This window comes from Sorex araneus, chromosome 1, assembly GCF_027595985.1.
Source record: "Sorex araneus isolate mSorAra2 chromosome 1, mSorAra2.pri, whole genome shotgun sequence".
In the NCBI taxonomy this organism is placed as follows: domain Eukaryota; kingdom Metazoa; phylum Chordata; class Mammalia; order Eulipotyphla; family Soricidae; genus Sorex; species Sorex araneus.
The window spans coordinates 76860953-76885224 of record NC_073302.1 but is presented as its reverse complement, the minus strand read 5'-3'; the positions used below and the strand labels follow the sequence as shown (position 1 = coordinate 76885224).

At 41.8% G+C, this 24272-nt stretch overlaps 1 protein-coding gene across 2 annotated transcripts in view; it reads left to right on the top strand.

Annotated features, from left to right (window-relative positions):
- DAPK1 (death associated protein kinase 1) overlaps positions 1 to 24272 on the top strand; it is a 217595-nt gene that overhangs the window by 173267 nt on the left and 20056 nt on the right. For both annotated transcript variants that reach the window (XM_055124125.1, XM_055124118.1), the window contains exons 19-21: positions 1551 to 1628; positions 21738 to 21960; positions 23700 to 23888. In XM_055124125.1, coding sequence (XP_054980100.1) covers positions 1551 to 1628; positions 21738 to 21960; positions 23700 to 23888 — 490 coding nt within the window. The remainder of the gene's footprint in view (positions 1 to 1550; positions 1629 to 21737; positions 21961 to 23699; positions 23889 to 24272) is intronic.

The window sequence follows — 24272 nt, the reverse complement described above, 5'->3', positions numbered from 1 at the left end:
TATACCTCTTTCCTGCCCATTTGATCTGGACTGCCCTTGGCTATGATTATGTGTAATTCATTATGTTCTCCTGACCATTCTTCATACTTCTACCCTCAACTGACCATACAATAGACTGCATGGTTCAGTTCATAAAATAGATCAAGTTCCACTTTCTCAAGGAAAGTTGTTTTGTTTTGGGGGAAGGAATGAGGACAGTCCCTCCTTCCCTCAAAGAGTGTCCTAACCCTCTCCTCTTGTTCTTTCTCCTCCTTGCACCCTCTGAGCTGGCCATATGAGCTCCCTTGGTAGTCTTCAAATTCATCTTGCTGGTTAAGGGTCTTTGCCCTTTGCTTTTCTTTGCCAGACTTGCTTCAGTTATTCAACTGGCATGTATTCCCACCTCCTCAGGTTTCGTCACTGAGGATTTCCCTAGCCACCATTTGTATATACAAAAAGGACTTTACAAGTGTAGAGGGAGATGCCAGCAGAACTGTCAGTCTGCAGTGCCCTTCTGTGTTTTGAAAGCAGCTTCAGGCGGTCCTAATTGAAGTGACTTCCTTCATGAGGCGCATTCCCAATGTCTGAAGACATCTAGTGGATGTCCAGGGATACTACTAAATAGCTTACAAGACCAGGCAGCAGAGTTGTGTCTTATTTGTGCCCAAGATAACTGCCCACAAGAGAATAGTGCAGAGGCTGAGCACTGCGGTCTTCTGGTACCCCTCTCTCTCAGTTCATATCTTTAGCTGAGGAGCAGGAAGCAGTGCTGTCAGACAGAGCTGTGTATCTGCAGGCCTCCATAACTGTAGCACTTTAACTGTTACTTATAAACATTGAAAGATGGACCAAAGTGCTTTTGTTTTCTTCTCTAAAAATTTAGTTTTATTCATTTATGAATAAATAAATTCTACTACTATTCTATTTTAAATTGTTTTCAATTTCTAAAATTGCAGGACAGCAGCCTCTAAGCCTCCATTTCTTCCTGGGTAGGAAGTGAACAGCCATTGTGCTCCTGCCATACCCCAGGGACTATTCCAGGGTTAATGCAAGAAAAGCATTGGATTAAGCATGGGCATTTTGATCAATGTTAGTCATTATCTGCCTATTCATGATGTATGAATAGGAATCGATGTTTAGTGTGAAACTGCAACCATATGAAAATTCCCTAATTTCAAAGCAGTCCTGATGGGCTCTGGACCCTTATCTCAATATCAAATTATCTATAACACTAAGCGTTTTCTAAATGTATAATATTGTGAATTCACAATTATATTACTGTGGATTAATATTTCCACAAAAATAAATATTGTGAAGAAATTCAGAATAATAGCAAGCTTCATGTGAGTGCAAAGATTTTTTCATAGAACAAATCTCTTTTCTTTTCTTAGTTTTTTAGGCCTTTACTGGAGGTAAACTCAGGGTTCCTTCTGGCCCAGTCCTCAGGAATCATATGCAGTGCTGGGGATCAAACCGGGATTGGTTGTTTCTACCTCAGAAGATGGATCTGCTCTATGAAACACAGTGCTCTCTACTGCAAAAACACAGGCTAATCAATCTTTTTCTAATAGGATGGAAAGACAGCAGAAGATCTTGCTAAATCAGAGCAGCATGAACATATAGCAGGGCTCCTTGCAAGACTCCGAAAGGTGAGAAATTTTGCTAGTTGGTATAAAATTGTCTCCTTTTATGTGAAAAAATAAAGCCTTTTTCCTTATAAACTATGAAAATAATGAAATGAGGTGTGAGACACAGAGCTGATACCAAAAGCTCTTGTCCTGTTCTTTGGTTTGCTTACCAACTTACACAAATGTATAAGCACCCCATAAGAGTTCTTTTCATAGTGGGACTTATGTACAGCCAGATGCTCATTTCAGTATTATGTTCACTGCAATAATAAAAACTGCAAACATGAGGTGATCAACAATTCTGTGTAGTAAGTAAACCGTCATGAAGCTATAGAATAAAACTATGTAATTCACAATAGGATGGAAAGACAGCAGAAGGTGTTGCTAAGTCAGAGCAGCATGAACATATAGCATATGGAATACAGGGACTATGATGACTGGAAAGGATACCATGCAAAAGTACACTGTATCCAAACTGCAAAACAAAATGACCCATAAACCTACAGAAAAAAGTACACCAACTGAGAGCTCCTTTGTGGAGACACAGAATGAAGACACAGATAAGAGCCTGACTGCATCGTGGCCTTCAGGCAGGGGGGAGAGAGATAAATTGGCTGAACTGTGGCTAGGAAAGTAGTTGGCTGAAAATCTACTGTAGCCATATAAATCTGTCCACCCCTAGGCTTCAGTCAGAGGCAGGACTTGACCTGGAAGGATAGCGTATCAGCAGCAGAGATGACCCCTACAGCTAGGCACCTTGCGCCAACATTAATTAATCCAAAACACCCCTTTCCAGCACTACATCTGAGCGAAGATGTACCCTGACTCAGAGAAGTTTGCTCCAGAGAATAAGGAAGGCTGGTTTTGGTGTGCCCAAGCTTTAGGACTACAACCATGAGGCCAGGGTGAGGGGGCAAAAACTGCTTGGAGTCTGCATTGCTAGTTGATACTGCAAACATAAACCCATTTCCCAAAGTGCTTTGTAGAATTGGTGAATGGGAACCAATTAGGTGCCACTCAGGCCTGCACAAAACTATACCCTCACCTCTAGCCCTCACAGCACAGCAGACACAATGAAAAAGTGGAGGATTCACCAAAATTAATAGGGAAAGCTCAGGAAAGTCTGTGCATACCCATCATCTCCACTAGATCTCAAATGAGGACTTCACAGTAACAATGATAAAGATGTTCAGTTGATCAGGAAAAACAATAGAACATGTTGTAGGAATATTCTTTTGGTAAGGGACACTGAGATAAGAGGCGCGAGAGAAATGAGATTTGCTGGAGAGGCTCCTTGCTCTTGTCTGGCAGCGATGTGAAGAAGAAGCGCCCCACAGCCTCTTTTATTTTCTGTCCTACGTACACACATCTAATGCACTCAGTACAAAAAAAGCATTAACGGAAAAGGAGTTACAGGAGGGACATCAAGACATTAAGGCTACATTGTTCTGTCACCAATGGTCGCAGACTCCAAGGAGGAATGCAAGGCCAAGCAGCCCAGCACCATGAGCTACAGCCCCTTGCACCTGGAGTGATAAGGGGGTGTGAGAGAATGTCTGCATTCCAAAGCTGGGTTGGGTTAGGGATCTGTGAGAAAGGGAAGATCGCTTCTATATAATACTAAGAGCTAAAAGGCAGCAAAAAGAAGAGATGTTAACCCTGTCCAGACCAGTCCAGACACACGAGTCATGGCTCGTGTGTCATGGGGCCTGTCTTTCTGCCTGCTTGCGGTCAGTCTCACAGGCTCATCCTAACAGTCTATTTGGGTACCAACATCTCCCCCTTTTTGTTTACAATGGATTTTAGTCATCATAACAACTTGAGCTGCCTGTCTTTGTTGGGTCTCAACTTTGTACCTCTTAAACTTAAAATAAAAGACCAGGCATAAAGAGGCCAGTCACAAGAGCATTCCCACAGATCACCATTCCCACAGATCCTCCCAGCAATCCCTTAATGCTGGTCATAGGGTTGAGTGAACTTAAACCATCAGAAATTCCTTGCCATACTTCTGGAGACCCCAGAGTAAGGAGATGATCTTTAAATGTACCATGAATCTTACTTTGGAGTTCTAATATTCTAGATGTGATATTTGTATGCATTAACAAGTGTTTTTTAACCTTATCCCAGGTAAATTTAGTCTCATTATATAGTACAGGTGTTATACAAAATGAAGTAGTATTCCAATCACATTTTAAAGACAGTTGTCGGCGGAGACTAGCCAATTGGTCTCCAAGTAAAGTAACAGTTTGAGTAAATTCAGCCAGTTCGTCCTGGAGTTCAGAGTCAATTTGCCTTTGGGCAGTCCATAATTTCTCAGAGTTCTCGTGCCACTCCTGGGCAAATTCTGCAGTCTGTGTCCCTTGCTTCAGAGCCATGCCTGCCACCGCTGCCATTACTGTCATTGCGATGATCCCCAGGATAGCAGCCATAAGCAGACCCAGGAACCTCTTGGTTCATCAAGAGAGATGGACGAGTAGTTAACAAAGCACTCCTGCAGTCAAATTCTCCTCCCATGGTCGATGGAGAGTCACCGGCATCCAGACATCTATTCAGGCTCTCAGGAAATAAAAACTTTCACCCTGGAGGAGTCTCATACAGGGGTTAATACAAGTATGCATGGTACACTGTCTGCAGAAAATAACTCCTTCATATTTATCCCAATTAATTTTTCCTTTTAAGATCACACAAGGAGAAGGACACAAGCTAACACAGGGTGGGTTAAATTTCTGTTGAAATACATCACATCAACAGTGCCATTCTTAGTTTGGCCACCCTCCCAAGATGCAGGTTTATATAAAGCAGAGCCAATTTTCTGGAGATGAATTTGTTTTGCTAATCCTGCTGGAGGGTCAAGTCCCTCATTTTCCCAATATATAGTGTCTTGTGATACAATATCCATATATTGATCACCTTTGAATTACCATTTTAGGCTTTTTTTATGCCTCTCTTGTCCTTCTGAATTGCCCTACTTTTAGGACTCCAGTCTATAATTTTAAGAGAATCATCAATATAAATGTTTGCAACCAGTTCTCTACAATTTAGCCAAGAGGCCCAATGATATAAGTTTTGTACTTCCTCCAGTCTGCATGGAGGTATATTTGGAATGGATATATTAGTTGCCAATCCAAAAGAGCTGAAGCCTGTGGATGAAAGTATTAAGTCTACATTGCCCAAGCTTATTATTGAGGAAATATGATGTCAGCCAAACCTGATTAGTTAATTGTAAACAATAGTTTTCTGCTACAATGCAAATAAGCATTACCTCAATTCCTGTCTCATATTCAGAAAAAATTGTTTCTTCTTCCTCAGGTTTTAGTGGCCCACGATTGCCATATGGGCCAGGCAGCCAAGAGGTTTCATTATTATAAACAGGTATCACTGCATTCTGCCAGGACTCTCCTCTTAGTAAAGGGAGGTTAGGAATGTAAGCCCAATATGTTAAATTTTGAGGAGAGGCACTTACCTGTGATTACAGAAGAGATATGGTAGCTAAAAATAGAACTTAAGGAGTTTTCTGGGAGTTGGTGTTGTGCAATACCTTATCCGCACAGTTAATCAGGGCTTTGATGGTTCTCCATGTTGGAATCGCTGTTCGCTGTGTTGTCAGAAGACTTCTGCGTTGAGAGGGTGTGTTTTGTTCCAAATTCTGATGACTGGTCTGGAGTCTTTTCATTCTTTTTTGCAGCCATTGTATCAGTCTCCATTGGTGGGATTCATGGAGAAGTTTAAGTCTTTTGGTAGGGCACCAGAAGCATTCTTTATCTGTAGAAGCAAAAGCAAAACCTCACCCCCACCTTTCTACTTGACTTGGCATCCAATTTCCCAAAACTGGATATTTATAAAGAACTTTATGTTTCTGAACCTTTTCTGAGTTATTTTTAATTATATTAGAGACTATTTGGGGGTTAGTTTGGAATTACCAATGTTTTTCTGTAGGAGTTATGTTATCAGAATGGTTCAAAAAATTTAAAGTAAACAATGCTCTGAATATTTGCTGTCTAGGAGAGTCCATATACATTCTCCCTTTCTGTTTAAGGAGCATTTCTTTTTTTCTAATTTTTATTTTTTATAATTAGTGGATCACTGTGAGGTACAATTTCAGAGTTACAAACTTCCGTGCTTCCAGTCACACAATGATCGAGTACCCATCCCTCCATCACTGCCCATTTTCCACCACCAATAATCCCAGTAACCCTCCCACCATCTCCACCCTACCCCCCACCCCACCCCACCCCCCCTCTGTGGCATTCTTTTGAGGAGCATTTCTTTTTTTAAAAAAAAAAATTTTATTGGTGAATCAATGTGAGGTACAGTTTTACAAACTTACAAACTTTCGTGTTTGCATTTCAGTCATACAGTGATTGTTTACCTATCCCTCAACCAGTGCTCATTCTCCTCCACCAATGATCCCAGTATCCCTCTCATCACCCCCACCCCATCCCCCATCACCCACCCTGCCTCTGCAGCAGGGCATTCCCTTTTGTTCTTTCTCCTTTTGGGTGTTGTAGTTTGCAATAGAGGTATTGAGTGACCTTCATGTTCAGTCTATAGTCTACTTTCAGCTTGCACCTTTCAACCGAATGGGTCCTCCTAACATCCTCTACTTGGTGTAGAATATGGGAAGAATCATCCTCCCCAGCCTCAATCTCTATGACAAAGTGGTAATAAAACAGCATGGGACTGGAACAAAGGCAGAGCTGCAGACCTATGGAACAGGGTTGAATATCCTGATACACACTCTCAAATATATGATTATCTAATCTTTGATAAGGGAGCAAGAAATGTGAATTGGAGCAAGGAAAGCCTCTTTAACAAATGGTGCTGGCAAAACTGGACAGCTACATGCAAAAAAAATGGGCTCAGATCTCTACCTAACACCATGTACAAAAGACAGGTCAAAGTGGATTAAAGATCTCAACATCAGGCCAGAATCCATAAGGTACATGAAAGACAAGGTAGATAAAACCCTCCAAGACATTGAAGCTAAAGGTATTTTCAAAGATGACGCACCACTGGCCAAGCAAGTGAAAACAGAGATAAACAAATGGGACTATCTTAAACTAAGAAGCTTCTGCACTCAAAAGAAACAGTGACCAAAATACAAAGACAGTCTGCAGAATGGGAAAGGATATTCACCCAATACCCATCTGATAAGGGGTTGATATCAAGGATATATAAGGCACTGCTTGAACTCTACAAGAAGAAAACATCCAACCCCATCAGAAAATGGGGGATGGAAATGAACAGAAATTTTCTCAAAGAAGAAATCCAAATGGCTAAAAGACACATGAGAAAATGCTCTACACCACTAATCATCAGGGAGATGCAGATAAAAACAATGAGATATCATTTCACACCACAGAGACTGGCCCACATCCAAAAGAACAAATGCAATGGGTGTTGGTGCAGGTGTGGGGAGAAAGGGACTCTCCTTCATTGTTAATGGGAATGCCGACTAGTTCAGCCTTTTTGGAAAACAATATGGACAATTCTCAAAAAATTAGAAATTGAGCTCCCATTTGACCCAGCAACACTACTCCTAGGAATATATTCCAGAGAGCCAAAATGGTATAGTAGAAATGACATCTGCATTTGTATGTTCATTGCAGCACTATTTACAATAGCCACATTCTGGAAAAAAATGGAGTGCCCAAAAACAGATGACTGGTTAAAGAAACTTTGGTACATCTACCCAATGGAATACTATGCAGCTGTTAGAAAAGATGAAGTCATGAAATTTGCATATATTTGTGGAGCATTTCTTTAAGTGAATGATTTGATCTTTCAATAATAGCTTGTCCTGCACTGTTATAAGGAATTCCTGTAATATGATTAACAGCATAGGCAGAATAAAAAACACGCATTTTTGCTGAAGTGTAGGCAAATGCATTATCTGTTGTAATAATTTTTGGAATGCCCATAATAGTGAAAGCTTCTAACAAATGAGTAGTCACTGCTCCTGTCTTTTCTGAAGATAATGCAGTGGCCCACCGGAAATGAGAATAAGTGTCAATAGTTTGATGAACATACTTTAGCTTGCTGAAAGCAGGAACAATAGTTACATCCATTTGCCATTTACCAAATATCATTAGTTGTCAGGCTATGAGGATTAGTTCTCAGAGGCATATGAGGTGTGTTGATTACCTGACAAATGGGACATGGCCTAATACTGGCATTAGCTGGCCTCCAAGTAAGAGCAAATTTAATTTTTAAAGCATTGGCATTCTGGTGATGCAAATTGTAAGAATTCTAAGCGGTCATTGCTAAAGCAACCAACTTATCAGCTCTGTCATTACTTTGAGCTAAAGGGCCAGGAAGGCCTGTATGAGCCATTATATGAGTAATATATAATGGTGCTTATCATCTCTTAAGATTTGCTCTAAGTCTTTAAACACGGAGGTAAGCTCAGAGTCACGTAAAGGCAATGCAACAGTGAGTAAATGATTAACAGTCCATGCTGCATACTGAGAATCTGTAATAATATTAACTGGTTCAGGGTAATCTTGTAAAAGGGAAAGAATTTCAAATGATTCATTCTTTTGAACCAAATTATATGAAGTTTGTAAGAGTTTATCATGTTGCATATCAGCATAAGCAGCCTTTCCTTCTTTGCTGGCATCTGTAAAAAATGTAACTGCTGATTCAGTAGGTTCAGTTTTTATAATGCTAGGCCAAATCCAATTATTAAATTTAAGAAATTGAAACATCTTTCATTTAGAAAAACTGTTATGAATTTTACCCAAATAATTAGTGCAGGTTATTTTTCAGTCTTCATCAACTTCCCATAACGCTTGAATTTGCTCATTGGTCTATGGCACAATAATTTCAGCAGGATCATTCCCAATCAATTGCCTAGTTCTTTTTCTTCCTTTGAGAATTATCTGAGATATTTTATACATATATGTGATCAATTGTTTGGTAGAATTGTTACGTAAAAAATTCCATTCCACTTCATTAGTTTCTTGTACCAAAATCCCAGTGGGAGAGTGTGAGGTATGCAGCACTATGAGATTTAAATTTTCTGAAGCATCTATTCTATCTAGTTAAGCCTTGTTAATAATTTCCTCAATTAATTCCAATTCACATTCAGCTGCTGGGTTGAGTTGCCTTGGGCTATTTAAAGAGGAATCACCTTCCAATGTATGGAATAAATTTTGCAAGGCATTTGTTGGCTCCCGGAAGAGAGCAACACAGAGAGTCTCTTGCCCTCATGCCTGGCTGTCTTCGCCGGGGCCCCTCATAGGGGATTGGCTCCAGCTTCCCTTCCCACCCTGAGCAGAGCTCCCAGCAGCTGAAGACCTCCAGAGCCTAGCCACAGCCATGCTCAAGGCCCCTCTCCACACGTTCAGACAAGCCTCACGCATGAAGGTACCAGCAGAGGAACCCAGGTGTGTGGGACCTGGGGCAGAGACCTCCAAGCCTGCTCGGATTGGAAATGGGCCTCTTCCGCCCAGATTTCCCATTTTCCAGTAGCTAGGCAGTCATACCCAGGGTCTGCCCCCAGCGCCGTGTGATCCCATCAACGGCCAACATCCAGAGACTTAAAAGCAAGATCCTGAAACCGCACAGCCACGAAGACATCTTATAGCCCATTTATCCCTCTGGGGGAAACTGGCAAGCTACCAAGAGTTTCCTGCCCACATAGGAGAGCCTTGCAAACTCCCCATGGTGTATTCATACCAAAACCAGTAACAAGCTGGGTCTCATTCCCCTGACCCTGAAAGAGCCTCCAATGCGGCATCGTTGGGAAAGACGTGTAGAGAGAGACTTCTAAAATCTCAGGGCTAGGACGAATGGAGATATTACTGAGACCGCTTGAGAAATTCAACAATCAACAGGATGATGATGATGATGATGATGATGATGATGATGATGATGATGATGATGATGATGATGTTGGAATACCCAAAGAAGGCCATAGCCAATTTATATTCCCCAGTAATTTTTGAAAATCATTTAAAGTTTTCAAACTGTCTCTCCGAATTTGAACCTTTTGTAGTCTAATTTTACGTTCCCATATTATTTGTCCTAAAAATTCCCAAGGAACCTGACGTTGAATTTTATCCTTTGCTATTTTTAAACCCCACGATTGTAATTCATAAATTACAGCTTCATATACCTTCTGTAAATTGATCTGAGGTGCAGCAGTGGTTAGAATATCATCCATATAATGAATAATTTTGTCTTCAGGATATTGTGCCCTTATTAAATCCAATAGTTGATTAACAAAATATTGGCACATCATGGGAATTCTAGGAAAATGCGACCAATACCCAATTGCTATGGGTCCTAGTCAAAGCAAAAGAAGCATCAAGTTCTGTAGAGATAGAATATACAGTTTAACCACATCATTTCTAGCCTTTTTTTTAGTTCCATGTTGAAAACCTTGATTTCCAATTATCTAAGAGCACTGTAATAGGAGCCTGGAAGCTAGAACAATTCTGCAGATATACTTTTAGAAATTCTTATAGCAGTATAGTTTGATCACAGTTTCTATCTTAAAACACAACCTTACATCTACACATTTCTTCACATACTCAAGCCTTCTACACTTTCCTTTTCATCCTGTGCTGTTCCTCAAAACCAGTTTCACTCTAACAGAATTCCTTTCCCTTCTTCTGTCAATGATATCTCCATCATCCTTTTTGCCTAAAATACACATTTATATTCTTTCTTTATAGTCATATCTCACAGGTTTTAACTTCCTTATTTTACTAAACTTAATATAGTTTGATCTACCAAGAAACTTGAAAAGAAGTTTGCTAATCATTTCCTCAATTACCATGCCTTAAGCTGTACTCTGCAGTACTCTTTCAAAAGCATTACATTAGTACACGGATAGAAGAGGATTGAATGTTCAAAGATTCCTGTATTTCATTTACCTACATATTCCCTCAATCTTTGCCCACTTCATATTACTTCCTGTGGACTTCATTTTGTATTTTATTCCATTAAATGACTTTAACCTCAATTTTTTAATTTTCTCTCAAATATACAACTCAAATGGTCATATATGCAGTTTTAAGCTTGTATTTTAAACAATCCTTGAAAATCACATAGTATAGAGAAAGGGAGCAAAGTTTTAGATTGTCTATATCTATCTTAGTTTGAAGGTCTGTCTATCTTAATATGAATATTCCTTCTAGTTTTTCTGTTTTATCTCCTATTTTCTTTCATGACTCTTGAGACAAAACTCTTCTGCGAGAATACTTTAAACCTTAAAATTCCTTTTTACCACAAATACATTTTTTGTTTTCTGAATGTACTCAATTTAAAAAGATATTCAAAACTTTTAACACTTAAATATGAACTTCCTAACTTCAAAACTTAAATCAGCAAAGCTGTCAGTTACCACCATTTGCAGTTCTTTTTGGCCTCAACTGAGAAAGGGTGGAGGGAGAAGAAAGAATGTGGGGAGGCAATTGCCTCTCTTTGGCTTCATTTCAATAGTTCTTACACCTTAGTTATTTCTAATCATGAGCTTTCTCACCAGATACTTTAACAATTTTCACTTTCATTTCAGGCTCTAATTCTGCAGTTCTTCCTACATAACAGCATATTCTGAAATTCAAGAGAATTTCTACTGTTAATAACCATTAATATTTTTCAAATAAGAGATTTTAGATCGAGAATTTGAATTTCTCTGTAAATGCCAAATTCTGATGAGAAATCTTTGTTGAAACCTGGCTAACAAGTTCCAAAAACACTAGACCTTTTAAGTTGCTGAGTTGCATATCACTGACCTCTTGTGATGATACTGCTTGCCCAGGTTTAAGAATTTCTACTTCTGATTTTAATCTGACTCTAGCATGTGAGTACTCAACAGACAGACAGACAGAAAGACAACAGACATCAATGTATACTTGATCGATCGATCTGACCCTTCAAAAATGGCAGGGAGAAAACTGATTGACTGAGAAAGGAAGGAGCAGTCCCCAGGGCAAATTTAACCCCATCGGTTTTTTGGGAATCTTTGTCCCCCATTTCCCAGCCTGACCAGCCTGTATTCTGCTTGTTAAAAATGGGTCAAGACTATGAGCTAAGCAAAAGCCCCACGCTGGCCAACGTGGCGTGGAGTACACCATACTATGAGGCGCAGGAAGGGGGATGAGGGGGAAAAATTAAAAAAAAAAAATGGAAAAGGAAAAAGAGAAAAAAAAGAGAGAGAGAGAGTTATGTCAACTATAGTGAGTTTTGTGTTGAATTATGGAATGTAATCAAGGTAAAGAAAAAATGAAGTGAAATTCATTAGTTATACAGTAGGGGGCAGGGGTGGGGGCGGGGGGTAAACTGGGGTTTCTGGTGGTGGAATTTGGGCACTGGTGAAGGGATGGGTGTTTGAATATTGTATAACTGACATATAAACCTGAGAACTTTGTAACTTTCCACATGGTGATTTAATAAAAATTTAAAAAAAAAAATGGGTCAAGAAAGCACTTTTATTTCTATAAAGCCGGCAAAATAGATTCAGAGGAGACCAATCCTTGTGGGTTTTGAACTTCTTATAGTCCTTCTTTGGGTTACTGTTAAAAGTTCTTACTTACCTCAAGTCACCAGCATTTGTGCCACTTGGCTGATATTTGGTGTTATGAAACGATGTCATCATCGAAGCAGAGGTGGTGTGGTTGCTGACCATCTATCTTCACTTCCATTCCTTCCCATTCCAGTCAGTGCATTATGTTCTCGAGGGTGGCACTTAAGAGGTTAAGAGTTTTGGTGAAATGGTGTTGCCCTGCTGAACCCCTCTCTTTACATCGATGATCAATTTTTTGTAGAATGGTGAGATCCTGGTGGTGAATCCATAATAGAGCTCATGGAGGATCCTGATGTATTGAGTTTGAACACCCTGTTTGGCTAGGGCTTCAGTGACTGCTTCAGTCTCAACAGAATCAAAGGCTTTCTTTAAATCAATGAATGTTAGACAGAGTGGCATCTTGAACTCTCAGGAAACCTCAATGAGCTTGGTCGCCATGTGAATATGGTCAATCATGCTGAATCCTTTTCGGAACCCAGCTTGCTCACATGGTTGTCCTTCATCTAGTGTTCTGCCAAGCCTATTCGGGATGACTCGAGTGAATAACTTGTAGACAACAGACAACAGGCAGACTGGGTGATTGTTGCCAATGTCGTGGATGTCTTCCTTCTTGTACAACAGAATGGTCCTGCTGGTTTTCTACTGGGATGGAACCTTGCATTCACGACCTTTCCGTGAGTGTGGAAAAGTTGGGCTGCAGCTGAATCTCAGCAAAACAGTGTTCATAAAAAACAGACTAGTTTCTGATGTTCCATTTGCCCTCAACGAACCTCTCTGAATGCAGCAGTTATGTGTACCTAGGCCAAGAACTCAACATGACAAACGACCTGGCACCTGAACTGCACAGGAGAAAGAGAACACCTTCAAGAGCGTCGAAGAAGTGGTTAAGAGGCACATCTTTTCGACTCCACCATTCTTCCTGCACTAACATACGCCTCAGAGACCTGGGCCCTACGAAAACAGGATGAGAACGCTATTCAGGTATCCCAAAGAAGGATTGAAAGAGCTATGCTTGGAATATCACATTTCACTCAAGTGAAAGAAGGAATCCAGAATTCCTCCTCGACCATCAAGTATCAGGGACGCTGTCTTGTTTGCCAAGGCCTTAAAAATCAGATGGGCCAGACACATAATATGATTCTGAGACGACTACTGGACTAGAGCTGTTACTGACTGGATTCCACAGGACGTCAAAAGACCATGTGGCTGCCCACCTATGAGATGGTCAGACTTCTTTGTCAAGATCCTGAGTGGTTTGAGGCTCTTCCTGTTCCTGGAGCAAGCAGACAACATTTGGGCTTCACTAGCACACAACAAGGACAAATGGAGATGTTACTGGCACGCACTCTAACAAATCGGCAAACAACGGGATGACAAGTGATACAAGTGATTTTATGATTATCTCATCATAAAATTTTCCCACTAGACACTTTAACAATTTCACAATACAAACACGCTATTAAAACACACATCAAAAAAGGCCATTCGTACTCACTAAACTTTTAAATAGCAGCATAAGAAAACACCTGAATTAATTTTATCTCTGCACTGTTCCAAGAGCTCTTGTTTTTAACTAGGCAGGGGCTCTCAGCTAGTTTCTGCCAGACCAAGGCATCTTAACAATCAGTGCCCTGTTCCTGGGGTGTCCCAGGGGCAGTAGGCATGTCTCCCACACTGCTGAGCACCGACCCTCCAGCACACCTTGCATTTTGTGGCGTTATCTCACTCACCACCCTCTTTGGTGGGGGCGAAATGACCAGGCTCATGCTGAGGAGTCTCTTTCGACTCAGAGTCGGACTGGAAGGGAATCAGGAAAGGAATCAGGGCAATTCTGACAAAACTATATGAGACCCATTCTTCCATGGGGATTAAGTCCCCATTTTGGTGTGAATGATGCAATTCCTTTCCTACCTTTTTACACAGTTCTAAATCGAACTGATCTCGGTCCATTGGCTTAAAACATTTACAATACTTATGGACCCTGTCAAGGAGGCGTCGCAGGACTTGTTACTTCAAAGACAGACCAGCTGCTTTTATTAGGGAGCTCAGGACATCAATATAGGCATCTCGCCGCTACGTTGAGTTACCCAAGTCCATCTTATGTCTCCAGATGCCAGGAGGCTATGCAAGCTTGGTGCAACGTTATCCCTCCCGGTTTCTTCCCCTAACTGGCTCTCACCTTCGGGCCCCACATTGGGCACCAGATGTTATGTGAATATTCTTTCGGTCGGAGGCACTGAGATAAGAGACTTGAGAGAAATGACATTTGCTGGAGAGGCTCCTTGCTCTTTTCTGGCAGCGATGCGAAGAAGAAGCGCCCCACAGCCTCTTTTATTTTCTGTCCTACATACACACATCTAATACACTCAGTACAAAAAAGCATTAACGGAAAAGGAGTTATAGGAGGGACATCAAGACATCAAGGCTACATTGTTCTGTCACAGCCTCCAAGGAGGAATGCAAGGCCAAGCAGCCCGGCACCATGAGTTACAGCCCCTTGCACCTGGAGTGATAAGGGGGTATGAGAGAATGTCTGCATTCCAAAGCGGGTCTATCTTAGGGATCTGTGAGAAAGGGAAGATTGCTTCTATTTAATACTAAGAGCTAAAAGGCAGCAAAAGGAAAAGATGTTAACCCTGTCCAGACCAGCCTGGACACATGAGTCATGGCTCACCTGTTTTCATGGAGCCTGTGTTTCTGCCCGCCTGCGCATCAGTCTCCACAGGCTAATCCTAACAGTCTGGTTGGGTACCAACAGAACATACTTCCAGCAAAGCTTGAGACAGGGTATGATATGCTACAATCAGAAGTCACTGAACTGAAGACCATGCTAGGTGAACTAAGAACTGTATTAAATAGACTCAGAAGCAGGGTGATGGAAGCCAAGGTATGAATTAGTAGGCTTTAATATAAGATTCATGAAACTGAAAAGAAGAAGAAGAAGAAGAAGAAGAAGAAGAAGAAGAAGGTCACTTTTGAAAAATAAAGGTGATTTTTGAAAAATGAAGAAAATAGGGATCAGAAAGATAGTTTAGAGGGTAGAGTACTTGACTTGCAAGTGGTGATATGGGTTTAAGCTCCAGCACCACATACGGTCTCCAGAACTTCACCACAAGTAAGCCTTGGGCATCACCTGTCAAAGAATATCAAAAGAAATGATGTCTGAGTTATAGGAGTCCTGGAGGGAGAGGAAAGTAAGATACTATGTAGTAAGGATGCTAAAAACACATAATAAAAGGAGGTGATACTTAACTCTTATACAATGTTCTGAAGGCCACTGCTTTGAAATAAGAGGAAACAGGTTCAGAAATTCATAGGTTATATGATAATCTCAAGGTAAACATACTTAGAGGACACAACAAAGCAGAGGCATTGGAACCTGAACACTGCATGAAAGGCAGATGTCTCTGGAAGGCCAACAAGGGAAAGACAGACTTCACAGACCCCTAAGCAGTGATCTTGCTTAGTCATCATTATAAAGTCTTAATGTCAGTGACCTGAAGGTACCACTTGAACACAATCTTTTGTTGCTGGAAAGAGACACACCTGAACTATTATGACAAAAAGTAGTTAAAAACTAAAAAAATTAAGTGCAAATAATAGCTTAGAGCAAGACAGGAAAGCAATACTTCTTTCAGACAAAGTAGATAAATTTTGAAAGGTGTTACAGGACAGCAAGAACATTAAATCATAATCCAGGGATCGAGGAATCTAGATGCCAAGAAGAATTGAGGTATTACTAGAGAGATTACTCAGATGTCCATAGAATTAAGGAAACAAATCAGATCAAGTATCCACTTAGACCATAATGCTCAAATGTGGCCCCAAAACAAAGCAAACAAAATAAAAGAAGTTAAAATAGTGCCTGCCTGCTTGAGATTTGAAAATATCAATTACTGAAATTTGGGTCTTGAAGATGATTATAATACACAGTGGTATCCTGAAGAATGTCTTGCTAAGAAATCTCTGGCAGATCAGGAGCAGGCAATTTGGTTTGTAAGTTATTTCATAATATACATGGATCATTTGAGGAGAGAGACTATTTAAATCCATATGCAATGTGAATAAGATGAAAGGTAATTTATGTTTTAGGAGCATCTTAAACCAACTTTCTCTTTATTTTGATGGTGGGTTTATGTATGGTGGTTTGTGCTGCACCAAAGCGGCAATGCGGGCTACTCCCAGTTCTGAGTAGGTTGCACCCTGCACCACTCAGGGACCATGTGGTACCTCAGACTGAACGAGTGTCTGCCCCATGCAAGCAAATTTCTCTAGGTCTGTACTTCTCTCCATTCCCCTGCATGTACCCATTTTCTTTCAGTGTCATTCATTCTTCCATATGTCCCAGTGTTCCTTACCAGACCACTATCAGCATTTTGAGTGGGATGGGCTTCCTGTCTGTGCAGAATTAAAGTATCTCCTCAAAGGTGTAATATACTTCCTCCCTCTTTGATTGAGGTTTCTCTGGAGGTTCTCTGGAGGTTCCAGTCACCTTGTGATTTTCTATCACCCATTTAAACTCATGCACAGCTATTGGGGAGACAGCTAGTGGGGGGGATGGGGATAGGAGTGGTGCCTGCCTTTCCATTCAGTTTCCAAGTGAACTAAGGTAGTATCAGAAAAGGCCTTTGAATTTCCCTGTGTAAATTATTTTTTTTATTTTATTGAATCCCCATGAGAGAGTTACAAGCTTTCATGTTTGGGTTACAATCTCACAATGATCAAACACCCATCTCTCCACCAGTGCACATTGCCCACCACCAATATCCCGGGTATACCCCCGCTTTCCCACCCTCCCCCTGCCTCTATGGTGACAATATTCCCCATACTCTCTCTCTACTTTTGGGCATTATAGCTTGCAACACAGCCACTGAGAGGTCATCATGTTTGGTCTATTCTCTACTTTCAGCATGCATCTCCCATCCCAACTGGTTCCTCCAGCCATCATTTTCTTAGTGATCCCTTCTTTATTCCATCTGCCTTCTCCCCTCTGCTCATGAAGCAGTCTTCCAGCTATGGGGCAATCCCCCTGGCCCTTGTATCCACTGTCCTTGGGTGTCAGCCTCAAAAAATGGGGAGAAGAAATGAACAGAAGTTTCCTCAATAAAGAAATACAAATGGCCAAAAGGCACATGAAAATGTGCTCCACATGGCTACTCATCAGGGAGATGCAAATCAAAACAACAATGAGATATCATCTCACACCACAGAGACTGGCACACATTCAAAAGAACAAAAGCAACCAGTGCTGGGGTGGATGTGGGGAAAAAGGGATGCTCCTTCACTGTTGGTGGGAATGCAGACTGGTCCAGCCTTTCTGGAAAACAATAAAACTAGAAATTGAGTCCTTCAAAAACTAGAAGTTGAGTCCTTCAAAAACTAGAAATTGAGCTTTCATATGACCCCACAATACCACTTCTGGGAATATATCCCAAGGATGCAAAAGAGCACAGTAGAAATGACATCTGTACCTATATGTTTATTTCAGCACTGTTCACAATAGCCAAAATATGGAAACAACCTGAGTGCCCTAAAACAGATGACTGGTTAAAGAAACTTTGGTACATCTACACAATGGAATACTATGCAGCTGTTAGGAGAGATGAAGTCATGAAATTTGCTTATAAAATGGATAAATATGGAGAGTATCATGCTAAGTGAAATGAGTCAGAAAGAGAGAGACAGACATAGAGGGACTGCACTCATTTGTGGAGTGTAAATGGGTTTTTCAAAAAGACCGCAGTGATCTTGCCTAGATTAAATCAAAGACATTTTATTGGATGGGCTAGAGGAGAACAAGCAGAGATTAACATGCATAGTACAGGGGGCTGCAGTGGATTTAGAGATCTTGAAGTTAGTGATTTGGGTAGATTGTGAGTGAGCATCCCTGAGGCCAAGGCTTGTGGAACCAGGTGCACTGGAGATGGGTGGGACCTGCTCAGTTGTTCAACCTACAGTGACTTGAACTCTCCGCTAAATGGTCTGGGTCAGTACCCACGGGTTTTTCTTCCCATATGCATATTGAATGCCATCCCACCAGGAATGAGAAATCAGTGGTGGTGACAATGTTCGCATCATAGGAATCAGAAAACACCTGTCCCCCTTGAGCTGGCTTAAATGCACACCATTGAATTGGCAATCTAGATCCCCTACAGCTAGACTTCGGGCTGTAGATACCTGCTTCTCATGAAGAATGACTGCTTTCCTGCTTTCCCTGTTGTTGTCCCCACCTCAGCAAAGCCCACCTTAGCACATCTGGGAACCACACGGTTCCTTAGCCAAAGCAATTCTTAGACAAAAAGGAACAGCTCACTTCCTTCTGCCATCTCTGTATCAGTCCTCCTGGCCCTTGGTTTTACTGTCTGTGGGTATTAGTTTCATATTATATATTTTTATATCCCACAGATCAGTGCCACAAGTGGAAGGGTAGCAACAGGGCAGTTAGGATAGAGAAGGGGCCACTAAGAAAATGATAGTTAGAAATAATCACTTTAGACAAGAACTGAGTGATGAGATTAGGTAAAGGGACACACATAATAACCTTTTGGTGCCTGTATTGCAAACCATAATGCCCAGAAGGAGAGAGAGAGAGGAGAGAGAGAAAGAAGAAGAGAGAGGAAGAGAGGGGATGGAGAGAGAGGGAGAGAGAAGGGGAGAGAGACAGAGAATGGGAGGGAGAGAAAGGGAGAGGGGGAGAGGGAGAGGGGGAGAGTGGGGTGGGGAGAGGAACAGGTGAGGAAGGTGGTGGGAGGGAAACTGGGGATGTTGGTGATGGGAAATGTACTCTGATGAAGGGGCATATTTTGGAACATTGTATGACTGAAACCCAATCATGTAACCTTGTAACTGATTCAATTTGGAAAAAAAAGAATATATTCCTAGCTAGAAATATAAAGGGAGTGGCTCTTATTATAAGAGACGAGGAAGGACCTGCATTATATTTTACTTTGCGCCTTTATATTTACTATCGCTGCAACCCTTCCTTATTGGATTTTACTATATTTTAACTTGGGCCAGAGCAATCATACAGTCGATAGAGCACGTGCCTTCCACGCAGCTAACCAGGGCTCAGTCCCTGGCACCTCACATGGTCTTCTGAGCTCCATCAGGACTGATCCCTGAGCACAGAGTAAACCCTGAGCACCATCAAGTGTGCTCTTCCCCCACCCCACAAAGAGGTTTAAAAAATTTTTAAAAAGCTTTAAATTCTTCAGGGGATTTCAAAAGTTGGCCTTTTTAATTTTTGTTTGATTGTCCATCAAATAAAAATTTACATAATCTGGGGCTGGAGCTATAGCACAGCGAGTGGGGCGTTTGCCTTGTACTCGGCCAACCCGGGTTCGATTCCCAGCATCCCATATGGTCCCCTGAGCACCGCCAGGGGTAATTCCTGAGTGCAGAGCCAGGATTAACTCCTGTGCATTGCCAGGTGTGACCCAAAAAGCAAAAAAAAAAAAAAAAAAAAAAAAAAATTACATATCTGATTTTAAAAGTAGTTTATTTGTCTAAACAAAAGACCAGTGAATAATAGTACCCAGAAATATTTTGGAAAAATCTTTGTGAATACATTGCATTTAGTCATTACATAATACAGAGTTGCTGCTCCAGTGGAAGGGTGCAGGGAGGGCGACTAGGATAGAAAAGCAACCACTATGACAATGACAGTTGGAAATGATCACTGTGGACAAGAACTAAGTGCTGAAAGTAGGTAAAGCAATATACATGATAACCTTTCAGTACCTATATTGTAAACCATAATTCTTAGAAGGAAAGAGAGAAAAAAAAAGAAAAGTGCCTGCTACAGGGGCAGGCTGGGGCAGGGGGTGGTAGGAGGAAAACTTGGTGCTGGGAAATGTACACTGGTGGAGGGATGGGTGTTGGAACATTGTATTACTGAAACCCAATCATGAATAACTTTGTAACTGTGTATCTCTTGGTGATTCAACTTCAAAAATATACGAAGAGTTGAAGTGGTGCTGGAGAAACTACATAAACTACCATGCTGTCTAATTGCACTTAGTCACATGCATTAAAGCCACATAATTTTTCCATGCTCTTTTCTGTCTGTTCAGATTGCTACTGCTGTTCTCCTTTTAATTGGTTAATCTGTTGACACCAGTGCTGATGAAAAAAATTAAAACTAAATTTCCAGGAGAAAAGGTACAGGAAGTATAAAAACAGAAACCAAGAATTCACAGAGTATCTTCATACTACATATTACCAAGCAGCTGAGAAGTTACTCATTTAGAAGCGACACACTGTTCTAGGGACCCAAGAGGCCAGTGTGTACAGAAGATTCAGTATTTAATCAATAAATAAGCAAAGTACCAGAGAGAGAGCAAGCCAGTGTTGACAGCCAGCCACACCACTAATTTACTCCTGCGTCTCTATGGCTGGCTTGGGATCTCTGCAGCCACACCAGAGACCACCCAGCCCTTTACAGAAGTGTTGGCTACTGTGGCGAGAGTGCTGGTGATTCAAATAGGATGAAATCAGGGGAAGCAGGGAAAGGGATGGCAACCGCTTTTCACCGATGGGTCAGAGAGTACCTCTCTGATGATAATATTTAAATCAGTAGCCAAAGGGCCGGAAAGAGGTTCCTTTGCTAATGGGATGAAGTCACTGAAGACATCTCGAGGACAACATCCTAAAGATTTTTTTTTTTTTTGCGGGGGGGAGGGGTGCTATATACAACAGTGCCTGGGTTTATCCTGACTAATCAGTGATCACTCCTAGCAGTGCTGGAGAAACTATATAAACTACCTGGAGGGTCAAACCCTGTGCAGACACAAGCAAGGCAAGTGCCTTACCCAGTGTACTATCTCTTTGTCCCCAGTTCTAAAGAATTTTGCCTGTGTTTTTCTCTGTGTTATTTTATGGATTCCACTATAATCTGAATATTGTCCATGTGCTTTAAATCAACTTTTGTATATAGTGTGAGATATGGCTGTAGCTTCATTGTTTTGCATGTGGCTCTCCATTTTCCCAACACCATTTGTTGAAGATGCTTTCCTTGCTCCACTTTATGAACCCAGATTCTCTGTCATAAATTAGCTTTCCGTGAATCTGAAGTTTTATCTCTGGCCTCTCAGTTTCACGAGTCTTTTGTCCAGTACCATACAATTTTGAATAGCTTTTTTGGCTGAATAGCTTTAGCTCTCCATGAGATATTATGGTTCCCTGTAATTTTTAGATCTAAATCTTTTCTAGATTTTAACTCTAGATCTTTGAGAAAAGTAATCAGAATCTTGGTTGAGTTTACATTATATCTATATAATGCTCTGGTAGGGGTTATTTTGACAAAGTTAATTCTTCTAATCTATGACTTTGAAATGTTTTTCTGTATCTGGTATCTTAGCTCTTTCAGTGATAGTTTTTCATGTCTTTTACATGCTTTAAGTGGATGGGCTGGGGCAATATTTTAAATAAAATTTTCTTTTGATCTTTCTCTTCTTGTTCATCATTTCCATGTAGAAATGCAACTGATATTTGGTATTGATTTTGTTGCCTGCTATCACTGCAAACAGAACAGACTTTTGCTGTTGGCCCAGCGGCTTCTCTGCCATGACTAACAGGATGCTTTCCTCTTTGTACAGGACACACACAGAGGACTCTTCATCCAGCAGCTTCGACCCACACAGAACCTCCAGCCAAGGATCAAACTGAAGCTCTTTGGCCACTCAGGGTCTGGGAAAACCACGCTGGTGGAATCTCTTCGGTGTGGGCTTCTGAGGAGCTTCTTCAGAAGACGCCGGCCCAGACTGTCCTCCACCAACTCCACCAGGTTTCCCCCGTCCCCGCTGGCTCCGAAACCAGCAGGTGGGTGTGGTCTCCCCTGGCTCCAGCCTCCTGCCTCTCTCTAGTCACTGTCTCTAGTGTGTGCTGACTTTGAGTTGCTCACCCTGAGGCTGACCAGATCCAACTCATGTGGAGATTTCATAGTCCAGCATAGTCAGTCCACCCTATTCTGATCAGAATTTACAGATTGCCATGTGAGGAAGAGGCCTTCCTAACATCACAATCATAGAGCAACAAAACAGATTCCCTGACAGCACCGTTCATGCCTATCAGCACTCTGGGCATGCTCTGAAAGGTTCCTCCATGGTCTGTGTTTATGGCCCTGCAGGAAAGCAGCCTTCACTGTCTGCCGTGGTTGATGGATTCTCACCCAGAACTGCAGAACTGCCTACCTTTCCCCTAGAAAAAGCACCCACTGAGCATGTGGAAATTGGGTTGTCTAGGGAGCTGATTCTTTTGAACCACACTCTGTGACAAGGTAACTAGAATTTGTGAGGATAAAAGAAATCGTAAATTCAGCTGATTCAGGTGCTCCACAACAAAGCTTCACCATTAGTATCTCTGTAACTTTTTTAGCTTCCACTTTTTAATTGACTAAGATACATTAATTTCAAATAAGAATTAATTAATATCCCTGTCATAAATGCAAAACCAGTACTGGTGCTGTAAGTAAAAGAAATGCAACGAATAGTAAACAGTGTAATTACCAGCAGACTGGGACTTTGGCCCCTTTCCTCTATATTCAAAGGGAAGACTCACAAGTGCTGAAGAGATGCTAGTTAATACCACAAAGCCAAAGTTGCCATTAGTGTTGTTGAAAGGTCTTCCAGGGAATTTTTGACAGGAATACATTCTCAGTTTGTGATTCAGCGTTACTTAATGCCATTGCTTTCTGTGCCTGACATCCTTCTGCTGATAAAAGCAGTCTCCTGAACCAGATGGTGCCAGTGTGATCTGTATCAGCTGGGGCCAGTGTGGGGACATTCTGCCCCACGTAAAGCAGTGTTCACTGTGACCTATAGAGGTGTGATGCCTATAGCTGAGCAACAGGGAAGAACCATGAACTCCCTGGGACTGACCAAAAGAAGAAAAAATTATGTTCTTCAGATAATCGGAGTGTCTCAGATCAGTCAGGAATCATATTTAGGATGCAGCAAAGAGATTTAAGAAACTGGGCCATAGACAAAGGACCAAACATGACGGCCTCTCAGTATCTGTATTGCAAACCATAGTGCCCCAAAACAGAGAATAAGAAGGAAAGTGCCTGCTGTAGAGGCAGGGGGTGGGGTAGGGTCAGGGTGGTGGGAGGGAAAATAGGGGGACTGGTGGTGGGGAATGTGCACCGCTGGAGGGATGGATGTTGGAACATTGTATGATTGAAACTCAGTCATGAAAGCTTTGTAATCTCATGGTGATTGAATTTAAAAAAGGGGGGGGGCCTTTCTCTCCTCCTAGCACTGCAGTACCTCAGCTGGCTCTCCCCAACCAACCAAACACAGGGAGCAAGCCTGGGAGAAAAGCTCTTCTATGGGGCTGCTCCGCAGCACGAAAGGAGAGAGATAGTGGTGCAGTCAACTGATCATCCCCAGGACCCTGAAATACTGTGGCACAATAGACACAGCTTGACCCAGAGATCCAGTGTGGTGGGGGTTGAACACTGTGCCAGGAAGGAGAGCAAGTGCCCGCTGCCCTGTGTAGCCTGACCAGCCCCCAAGTGCCTGCTGCTCTGTGTTGCCTGACCAGCCCCCTCTCTCCCACAGTCTCCGTGAGCATCAACAACCTCTGTCCAGGCTGTGAGAATGTGAGCGTCAGGAGCCGCAGCATGATGTTCGAGCCGGGTCTCACCAAAGGGATGCTGGAAGTGTTCGTGGCCCCATCCCACCACCTGCACTGCTCCACTGATGACCAGTCCACTAAGGCTATCGATGTCCAGAATGCCTATTTGAATGGTATGGCTCTCCTGTCCCAGTCACCCTGAAGTCTCCTTTTGCCAGTCTACAATTGTTCTCCAAAGGGCACCAGTCCCAGCAGCATTTTGTATAGCCCCACATAGGAGGAGAACCAACAGAAGTGATGTTGCAAATAACTCCTGTCTGGTGCATAGCCGTGCACACCGTGAACCCCAGAACCTAGCGGTGCACATGGCAGCTGCTTATGGAATGACTTCTGGGTGAATCGTATGACTTTAAAAGTAGGGGCAAACATTCAGTTGGTTGGTAAATCTCAAAGTAAGATTAATAAGATCTATAAGAAATATTTTAAAAATACATCTACCCTCAAAGCTATGGTACAGACATTGGCACATTTTGTAAAATGTTTGGTGCTTGCTTTGC